Genomic DNA, 10,579 nt, shown 5'->3' with positions numbered 1-10,579 from the left:
CCTGCGCGTCCGGAGCCTGTGCTCCGCAACGGGAGAGGCCGCAGCAGAGGGAGGTCCGCATACCACAAAAAAAAAAAAAAAAAAAAAAAAAATCTGGTTGTATATCTTCCTATTGTTGAATGTTAAGGGTTCTTTATATAAATCCTTTATCAAATATATGATTTGCAAATACTTTCTCCCAGTTCCGTGGCTTGTCTTCTCATTTTCTTACTAGTGTCTTTTGAAAAGCGTGTTTACCTCTAATGAGTGTTAACTCTCCAATTTATTGATTTTTTTTCTTCCATGCTTCTGGTGTCATTTGTAAGAAATCACTGCCTACTCCAAGGTCACAGAGATTTTCTTCTGTGTCCTTCTGGAGGGCTTTTAGATTTAGCTCTTACTTTTAGGTCTGTGATCCATTTTGAGGTAATTTTTGTGTTTGGCAAGAAGGCTCTAAGCTAGCTAAGCTCTCGTTTGTTTGTTTGCATACAGATATCCTTTCCTGCATTAAATTGCCTTGGCACTTTTATTGACTGTCAATTGATCATAAATGTGAAGATTCATCTCCAGATTTTCAGTTTTGTTCCACTGAACTTTATGTCTATCCTTACACCAAAACTACACACTTTATTTTTCTGGCTTTATGGTAGTATGACCACCTTGTCCCTGTTTACCTGGGACTTTCCCGGTTTCATAAGTGAAAATTCTACATTCCAGGAACGCCTCCAGTTCTGGGCAAATCAGGACAGTTGATCACCCTACTTTATAATAAGTTTCAAAATCAGGTAATAAGTCCTCTGATTTTGTTCTTCTTTTTCAAAACTGCTTTGGTTATTCCAGATCCTCTGCATTTCCATGTAAATCTTAAGATCAGCTTGTCAATTTGTATGAAATAGCTTGCCTATTTTTGATAGGGATTACATTGAACCTATAGATCAACTTGGGGGAGAATCTTGCATAATACTCCACTGCATTCTTGGGCCACAGTTTATTTAACCAATCCCCCATCATTGGCCATGAAGTCTGTTTCTATCCTGTTACAAAATGATGCACAAAGAATACCTCACACGTGCTTCTCTGTGTACCTGATCTTTCATTCAGCTGAATTCTGTCACCCACAGAAGTGAAGTTGCCAAGTTGCGTTTAAAATGTTAATAGTACTCTCACGCTGCCTTCCAAAAATATTTTACCAGTCTGTGCTCTCTACCAAATCCCCAGAGAGAGCATGATAATCTGATTGGCCACTGGCCAGCCAATGGATTGGCTCCCTTGGGTCAGAAGCTCACCCTGGTCCAATAAGCCAAGAGAAGGTTCTCCTGGGCTGAGCTGAGTGGCTGAGGAGAGATGGACATCTGGGTTGCAGGTGTGGCTAACCCAGCTCTGTGCCCTGCAGGGCACTTTGGTCAACACTCTGCAGGAGGTAAAGCCTACCGCCTTCCTGGGGGTGCCCCGAATTTGGGAAAAGATGCACGAGAAGATAAAGGAAACTGTTGGCAAATCTTCAAGCTTGAGGAGAAAGGTGTTTTCATGGGCAAGAAATATTGGCTTCAAGGTCAACTCAAAAAGGATGCGAGGGTAAGTGGCGGGCCCAGCGGGGCCAGGTGTGGAGGGCAGTGGGTGAGGGGGCTCAGCCTTCTCCAGCTGGGTCCCATCAGCCCCCTTGTGGCTCCATGGCTATAGAGCTCTCCTTGGCATTCATGTTCATAGGGGACATGACACTCCCATGAGCTACCGCATGGCAAAGGCCCTCGTGTTCACCAAAATCAAGAATTCCCTTGGCCTGGATCGCTGCCGCATTTTTATCAGCGGGGCCGCACCCCTCAACCAAGAGACTGCTGAGTTCTTTCTAAGTCTGGACATACCTATAGGTGAGGCGTACGGTATGAGTGAAAGCTCAGGACCCCATTCCACGTCCAGCCCAGAGAACTACAGGATTCTAAGGTACTGGCCTCCTGGGCAGACTCCCGGTCCTCCAGCCACACAGGGTCAAAGGGATGAAGATGGGAGGGTCGACAGGCCTCTGGTCTAAGATGAATCCTGACTTGGTGTCTCCAGAATGACCCCTGTTCTCCAGCCTCCAAGCCCCGAATTTTCGTGACCATGGGAAGCCCCAGTTTGTCCGAGAGCCCATGGACAAAGGGGAAGGGCTCTCAAACATTCTATGGACTCTTCCTATTTGTCATTTGCGAGCTCTGCCTCCAGACGGCCCACCCCAGGCTCACCCACCCAAGGTTCACCTCCCTAGACCTCGGGACAGTTCATCTCCACGGTGCTTTATCTCAAACGCGTCCCCAGGCCCCTCCTGGCTTTCTCCCAAGCTCAGCTCACCTCGGGCTGCAGGATGGAGCCCAGTGATACTGACACAGTAAGAACATCCAAGCCAAGCTCCACATGGAGTCTGAGAACCGTGTTCCTTCACAGGGCCTCCTGGCTGTGCCCCTCCCTGACCCCCGCCCTGCTGCCATATTGCAAGGCTGGCTCTCCTCTCATGCTCGGCCGAGTTCTGGCTGCCTCTAAACTTAACAAAAACTAAATTCAGTCTTCCCAATCTGGCAAAACCATCTCCTGCCTCTTACTTTACCTTGCACATCAGTATCTCCCCTTCTCCAGTCCATAATCCCATCTGGGTCTGTTTTCTGCAGAACCCAAATGCCCACTGGAGTTTTCTTCCAAAACCAAAGAGTGGTCCTTCCTTAAAGAGTGTTTTTCGCTGTGCAGAATTTTTTTATCTTTACCTGGTTGAACTAATGAAACTTGTATAGCTTCTGAGTTTTTCCATATTCCTAGGAAAGCTTTTTTAAAAATTATTTTTAAAGATTTAATCTTAATTCTTAAGTTTTGGTGTTCAGAAAGGACCTCTTGTAGATCCTGGAAATGAGACAGCTTGTTGATAAACATGGAAATCAAGTTAGTTTTTTTGTTTGTTTTTTTTTTTTTTAGCCACGTGGCATGTGGGATCTTAGTTCCCCAACCAGGGATCGAACCCACGTCCCCTGCGGTGGAGTCTTAACCACCCGACCACTGGGGAAGTCTCCCTAGAAAAGCTTTTAATGGAGGTCGTAAGGAGGTTCTTTATAAATTTTAAGCTTCACAGGCCTGCCTTCTTTTTCCTCTTACTGACTAAGGGAATCCCTACACTTAACCCTAAAACCACTGGCCCTTCTAACTGCCAGTAAAAAAGACCTCAGCAAGGCAGTAAGAAAATACTTCCTTTTCTGCATCTTAAAACCACCCTTCCGAGTAGTATCACTAGTGAAAGGAATTTCACGAAAATCCAGGTATCAGCTGGTGCTATTCTGTCTTGAGGAAGTAACTTTAACCTCTAAAGAGATTCTGGCTGGTTGATTTACTTAAAATCAGCTGTCCTGGTCATTGCGTTCAGGTCGACATACCTGTTTTCTAGAGGGGTTTTTGTTGCTTCATTTTTTTTTTGGCCGTGCCATGCGGCTTGTGGGATCTTAGTTCCCTGACCAGGGATTGAACCCGGGCCCTCAGCAGAGAAAGCGTGGCGCGCTAACCACTGCACCACAGGGAAATTCCCTGTTGCTGTTTTTAACCCGGGAGCACTTTGTCCTTCTCCCATTTATGTGAAGATAAAAACAATCTAGATTCACTCTGCTGTACACCTGAAACTAACAACTATACTCCAATAAAATTTTTTTTTAATTCCCCAAAATAATAAAACAATCTACAACTCTGCTGGGTTTCCCAGTTCACCAAGTGTTTGGGAGGTTGGCTCACTTGATTGAACAAGCCCTCCCTCCACTCGGCCAACACCTCTCATGCCCACCGGGTCCTGGGGAGGGTGCAGCAGCAGCTTCCAGCCCAGGCCAGCTGAGCAGAGTGTTAGGAGCCTGGGCCACAGACCCAGGCCGACCTGGGTGGGTGACCTCATCTCCCCGAGCCTCAGTTTTCCTCCCTCCTGTCCCCTGGCAGTTCCGGCAAAGTCATGACTGGGTGTAAGAACATGCTGTACCAGCAGACCAAGGATGGCATTGGGGAAATCTGCCTCTGGGGCCGGCACGTCTTCATGGGCTACCTGGAGAGGGAGGACGCGACCGTGGAGGCCATCGATGAGGAGGGCTGGCTCCACTCTGGGGACCTCGGCCGCATGGACAACCAGGGCTTCCTCTTTATCACAGGCCGCATCAAAGGTACCGGGGCTGGGCTCTGCAGGGGCCTCCTGTGAGCAGGCTCCCCTTGAATGTTGAAGGCTCCCAGCCCCCGCCTTTCATGGGGCGGGGCTCACACTGATGTACAGGGACACCCCAGGCCGCGCGCCCCAGCTCTGTCCCTGTGCCCAGCATTTGGCCCTCGGCAGGATGGAGCCAGAAAAGAAGCCCATTCTGGGCCTGAAACCTCTGTTCCCTCCTCTGCCATTTGAGGATAACAATAACTACAGAGTTGTAACGATTCGGTGAGGATTAAATGAAATGATGTAGAACGGGGATCAGTCAACTTTTCCCATAAAGGGCCCACTCGTAAATATTTTGGATTTGCAGGACGCGGGTTCTCTGTCATAGCTGCTCCACTTGGCCGCTGTGGTACAAAAGCAGCAGCAGGCGATGTGCAGACCGATGGTCATGGCTGTTTGCCAACACAAATGTCACAGGATTTGCATGTGTCACGGATATTATTCTTCTTTGGATTTCCTTCCGACCATTAAAAAACGTGAAAGCCATTTTTAGCTCGTGGCCATACAAAAACAGGCGGAAGGTGGGATTTAGCCCACAGGCTGGAGTTTACCAACCTCTGAGGGAGACCATTCGGCATGGAGCCTGACACAGGCAGTAACTATACAATAAGAGGACTGTGTTAGCATTATTTCCATGATAAGCAACAGAAAACCCTTCTTAAGCAGGTTTGGGTGAAAAAGTGATGCTATTGGCTCAAAACCAGAAAAGTCCAAAAGGTCATGCTTCCGGCATGCCTGGATCCAGGCGCCAAAATGACATCACAAGGAATCTCTTCATCCTTCTGTTACCAGGCTGTCCTCCGTGTTGATGCCGTTCTTAAAGAGCCTTTTCCAACTTGGTGACTAGATGGCTGCCAACAGCCTAGGTTCATCCTAACACCCAAGGGACGAGTAAGAGTGTATTATTCCCAGTAGTGTCGGCAAGTTTGAGGCCTGATTCTCGCTGGATCTTCTTGGGTCACTATCACATCTCAGAATGAATCGCTGTAGCGGATGGAATATGCCGACTGGTCAGACCTGGTCACATGCTCACCCCGGCAGTCCAACCCCACAAAACCACATAAAGATGGAGAGTAGCTCCCTAAAGAAACCCATCACTGGGCAGATGATATCAGAGATGTCCATTATGGGATCAAACTGATTATTACTAGGGCTGTAACGACATCAGCGAGGGTGACTGTGAGATCGTGGGATGGGAGGGAGAGAGTCTGGGTGGGTGGCACAGGAAGTACCAAGCATCCCAGGATGAAAGAACAAGTAAAGGTTGTGTTTGGGGCAGGAGGAGGGGCTCTTGAAGAATTTCAGAGGCAGCGAGAGAAAATGACACAACTCTTTTAGAGCTTGCCAAAATTAGGGATGCTACACCCCCCCCCCAGGGAGAGCGTGGACTGAGGGTCTTTGGGAGTTGCCAAATGATGGGAAAAGGAGGAATCAGAGAGACAGGGTGTGGTCAGAAGCACCTGACTATCTTCCAAGCAAGACATGCTGGAGGGCCTGGAGCAGGGTATGGGGGACCAAGAAACAGGCAAGGAGCTCGTAAGACGCTGTCCAAGTGGAGTGCCCAGGACTTGGATGCTTAATGGAAATGTGAAGATGGGGGACGAAGGGCAGAGTGACTTTGGGTCTGTGGCCTGGAGAAGGGCAGAGAGAGTCCTGGCCACGGGCAGAGGTCCTCCTCTGCTTCTGGGGTTTTCTAGGTGAGTGGTCATTGGTGCCAACCTCTGTCCCCTCTGATCCACAAAGGGCTTTTGGACTGTCATGGTTGAACCCACCCCCAGCCATGCTTTGTTTCAGAAATTATCATCACTGCTGGCGGCGAGAATGTGGCCCCCATTCCCATCGAGAACCTGGTTAAGGAGAAGATTCCCATCATCAGTAACGCCATGTTAGTGGGAGATAAGGCCAAGTTTCTGGGTGTCCTCCTGACGCTGAAGGTAACGTGGGTGTTCTAGGCGAGAGGGATCCGCTTCTTGGTCCTCAGGGCCGGGTGCTAGGCGTTGTGACAGGGGTGTCTCGGGGCAGTGTGAGGTCGACAAGACGACCGGAGAGCCGCTGGACAGACTGAGCTGGGAGGCCATCAGGTTCTGCCGGGACGCAGGCAGCCAGGCGTCCACCGTGTCCGAGATCTCGGAGCTGCGGGACCCCTTGGTCTACACGGCCATCCAGAAAGGCATAAATGCCGTGAATCAGTGTGCCATCTCGGACGCGCAGAAGATTCAGAAGTGGGTCATCTTGGAGAAGGACTTTTCCATCAGTGGCGGGGAGCTAGGTGAGTGGCCTGGAGAGCCGGTGGCCTTGAAACTTGGAGGCTGGTCCCTTGCTAGCGTCCAGGGTCACTGTGGGCTCTGAGGAGACGCATCTTTTTTTCTGGGAGTCAGAGTGTGTATGGGACCAGGTGTGGACTGGGAGGGGGATGCAGCCTCCTCCAGCTAACTGGTGTCCAGCCCCCCGGCCACACACACACACACACACACACACACACACACACACACACACAGCCCCTTCTCCCCAGGGCCTTTGCACCTGCTGTTCCCTCTGCCTGGACTGCTCTTCCCCCTCAATTCTTTGCCCGAAAGGCTCCTTCTCATTGTTCGGGTCTCACCCTAAAGGCCACTTCCTGAGAGCAGGCTTCCCTGACCATCCTGGCTAAAGCAGCTTGCCGTCTCCCCTAACACACTGACCCTACAGTCCACCGTCCCACCTACTGTACTGCCCTGTCTTCTTGCTTCCCTAATACGTCAGAGTCTGAAACTACCCTACATATTGGTTTAGCTTTGCCTGTCTCCCTGCCGAGAGGGGAGGGGTCGGGGTGGGGGGGTCTTGCCTTCCCCTGAGGTCCCCCCAGGGCTTGCTTTCAGCACTTGGCTGTACTTGCACAGCGTGGACCGCAGGGAGCTGGGAGCATGGCAAGCGTGCAGCCTTGAACAACCTGGGTTCAAATCCTGTGCCTGCCACCTGGAGTTGTGACTTGTGCCTCCGAACCCTGGTCTTTTTATTTACGAGTTGGAAATGTGACCCAGGGTCGTGTGTGTGTGTGTGTGTGTGTGTGTGTGTGTGTGTGTGTGTGTGTGTGTCTAGGACACCTGGAGGGAAGCCCACACCCCCTGGTGACTGGAGCCTACAGGGCATCCTGGGCTGCAGATGAAACAAGACTCAAGTTCGAGCGTTCGCCGCGCCATGCCCTTGCTGGGTGACCTTGGATCAACTGGCCCTGAGCCTCACCTATAAAATCGGAGGGTCGGGGGGTGTCCCTCCGTGGTTGGGTGCAGCATCCCTGTCAGGCAGAGCTCACTGTGCTCTCCACCTGCCAGCTCACGGAATCCTCACCGCGGCCCAAGGACAAGGCGGGGGCGGGGAGGGGTCCTCTCATCCCAGCGGATGGCAAAGGGGGTGCCTCCAGGAAGTCAAGGGCACAGCCAGCCACCAGTCCGGCCCCAGCCATGAGACCCTGTCTCCTGGTCACGTCCGGGGCACATGGACCCTTATTGCATCCCCACGTCTGAACTGGTTTCTCCTTTCTCGGCAGGTCCAACGACAAAGATTAAAAGACATTTCATAATCCAGAAATACAAAAAGCAAATCGACAACTTCTATCAGTGACATCGTTGGCAGAGCTGCTCCCGGCTGCCCCGATGGCGAGACCGGCTTCGCTGGGCTGTGCCTCAGATGAGTCCCACACAGCTGGTCTCCCCCGAACGGCAGGTAGGTCCCTGAGCAGAACCGCAGAGGCCTCGTGCGCACAAGCACCCACGCGCGGCTGCCGCGGCTTCTAGATACGGTGTGCCCTCAACTCACGCTCTACCTGGGCCCCGGCAGGGCATGCAAACTCCCTCCTGCTTGGCCGCCAACTCTGTTAGCTGTTCTTCCTGCCTTTTCCACTTGTCTCGTAGAGGGAGCAGGGCAGCCTTCCTATCCAGGACCAGAGCTTTTGGTGAAACGCCCAAATGTTTCATTGTGGCTTATTTGGAGAAGCCTTTTTGTCAAAAACTGCAGGTGGGGGACTTCCCTGGTGGCGCAGTGGTTAAGAATCCACCTGCCAATGCAGGGGACACGGGTTCGAGCCCTGGTCCGGGAAGATCCCACATGCCACGAGGCAACTAAGCCCGTGCATCACAACTACCGAGCCTGCGCTCTAGAGCCCGTGAGCCGCAACTACTGAGCCCGCGTGCCACAGCTACTGAAGCCTGCAAGCCTAGAGCCCGTGCTCCGCAACAAGGAAGCCACTGCGACGAGAAGCCCGCGCACCTCAACGAAGAGTAGCCCCCGCTCGCCGCAACTAGAGAAAGCCCGCGCGCAGCAACGAAGACCCAACGCAGCCAAAAATAAATAAATAAATTTATATATATTAAAAAAAAAAACAACCTGTGGGTGGGAGAAGTTCTACTGGCCGGGAACCCCAGGAATGAGGTGTGTCGACCCACCCTGGGGTGTAAAGGACGGAGACTTGAGCTCCTCCCACCCACCCCTCTTCTCCTCCTTTTCCCCCAAGTCTTGTTCACAGAGAGCCCTGGCGACATCAGCAGTCACTGATAGGATTTTGGAAGCCCAGCTAGAGGCACAGTGCAGGCAGAGAGGAGGATGCAGCTTCGGTTGTCCCAAGGGTCACCTGTAACCCTTTCGTGGTCAAATCATTCTCTTCTGATGCCCGCAGCCTACCCACCTGTATTAGTTTCCTAGAACTACCACAGGACAAAGTTCCACAGACTAGGGTGCTTAAACAACAGGAACATCTTTTCTCAAGGTTCTGGAGGCTGGAAGTCTCCAAGGTCAAGGTGTCGGCTTGGTTGGTTCCTCCTCAAGTCCCTCGCCTTTGCTTGTAGACGGCCGTTTTCTCCCTGCGTCTGTGTCCAAATTTCCCCTTCTTATAAAGACACTTGTCCTATTGGATTAGGGTCCACCCTAATGATCTCATTTTAACTTGATGACCTCCGTAAAGACCCCATCTCCAAAGACACTCCCATCCTGAGGTCCTGGGTGTGAGGACTTCAACATACGAATTCGCGGAGGGGAACACAATCCACCCCATGACGCCACCGTATCCATTTTCTTTTCTTCATTGTCAACCGATTTAACACCTCCACACCTTCGTTTGTCAAAGTGCCGCGGGTGAGCCCAGCAGCTGAACACATCACATTCATCGTTCCGCGTCTTTTGCAAGATTTCAGATTTCACTTTGCGGTTGGGGAAGAGATCATCCGACACTGACAAGGGGGTGGGAGGTGGACCCTCTCTGCACCTGTGCTGTCCAGTATGGCAGCCACTGGGCCACAATGTGGCCCGTCTGAACTGAGATGTGCTGTGGGTATAAAACCCACACTGGGCTTCCAAGGTGGGGTACGAAATACAGAACATACAACACCTTATTCATATTTTAAAGTATTGACTGAATGTTGGAATGATGCTCTTTGGGACATAGCGGGTTACATTAAATATAGCACCTAAGTCAATTTCACCACCAGTTCCTTTTTTGTGTGGCTATTAGAAATTTTTTAATTACCTCAGTGGCTCACGTGATACTCCTCCTGGAGAGTGCCACTCTAAAATTCATTGGAGAGGGATTCCATTTTTTTTTCTCATTTCTAAGTGGATCCATTCATTCTGGAATATTTCCATCTTACAGTACCTTGTGGGGTCTCAGGGAATGAACATATAATACATGTACCAAGGATCCCCATGTGATAACTTGTCTTTCTCTTCTCTCTAGCCTCCAAGAGGAAGACCCCATCACAACGTGATTTGCTGCTCTGGGCAGGGACTTGAGTCTCTCGCGTTTTTAAGAAGTCAGATTCCCTATGGGTCAGTCTCTTTGTCATCCACCTGTTGAAGAGGTACCCCCTCTCAGACCTGCCATGCCTCTTGAAGCGACAGGGCCATCACAGATCTTTGAATTCCCATGAACCTTCAGGGCGTGATCCTGGAAAAGCTGATGGGGACGTCTCTGAAGAACTGCCTGTTTAAAAGAAAGATCTGACCTTGTGGGTTCCAACTGGCTTTTTTTCCTCTTCAGAGGGTTGACTTGAGACATCAGAGAAGAAATGCTTTCACACGTTTGAAGAAGAACTGGGCCCCCGAACCTACTTGCCTTCCTGGGAGCAACTTGAAAACCCTTCCACTAAGTTCTGACAATAAAGCACTTCAGCACCCCGTGTTCTGATTTTTGGCCAGATGCGAACATCTTGTCCTTTGTTAAGAAGCTCAGACTCTAAAATCAGTTCTGGGTTCAAATTCTGACTGGCTGTGTGAGTTCAACCTTCTGAGTCTTGGGAGGGGACGTTATCTGTAAAAACAGACCCCCAGGGCTTCCCTGGTGGAGCAGCGGTTGGGAGTCCGCCTGCCGATGCAGGGGACGCGGGTTCGTGCCCCGGTCCGGGAAGATCCCACATGCCGCGGAGCGGCTGGGCCCGT

The 10,579-nt window shown here is 51.0% G+C and overlaps 1 protein-coding gene across 1 annotated transcript in view; it reads left to right on the top strand.

Moving 5' to 3' along the window:
- Positions 1–10,313, top strand: part of ACSBG2 (acyl-CoA synthetase bubblegum family member 2) — a 74,464-nt gene extending 64,151 nt beyond the window's left edge. Inside the window, exons 9-15 of the mRNA XM_007109355.4 lie at positions 1,373–1,554; positions 1,687–1,920; positions 3,916–4,133; positions 5,969–6,108; positions 6,197–6,443; positions 7,701–7,876; positions 9,879–10,313. Of these exons, the coding sequence (XP_007109417.3) occupies positions 1,373–1,554; positions 1,687–1,920; positions 3,916–4,133; positions 5,969–6,108; positions 6,197–6,443; positions 7,701–7,774 (1,095 nt within the window). The 3' untranslated portion in view covers positions 7,775–7,876; positions 9,879–10,313. The remainder of the gene's footprint in view (positions 1–1,372; positions 1,555–1,686; positions 1,921–3,915; positions 4,134–5,968; positions 6,109–6,196; positions 6,444–7,700; positions 7,877–9,878) is intronic.
- The last annotated feature ends 266 nt before the right edge of the window (positions 10,314–10,579 follow it).

Source organism: Physeter macrocephalus, chromosome 2 (genome assembly GCF_002837175.3).
Source record: "Physeter macrocephalus isolate SW-GA chromosome 2, ASM283717v5, whole genome shotgun sequence".
Classification (NCBI taxonomy): Eukaryota; Metazoa; Chordata; class Mammalia; order Artiodactyla; family Physeteridae; genus Physeter; species Physeter macrocephalus.
The sequence above is the reverse complement of the archived record's forward strand: the minus strand, read 5'-3'. Positions and strand labels throughout refer to the sequence as shown.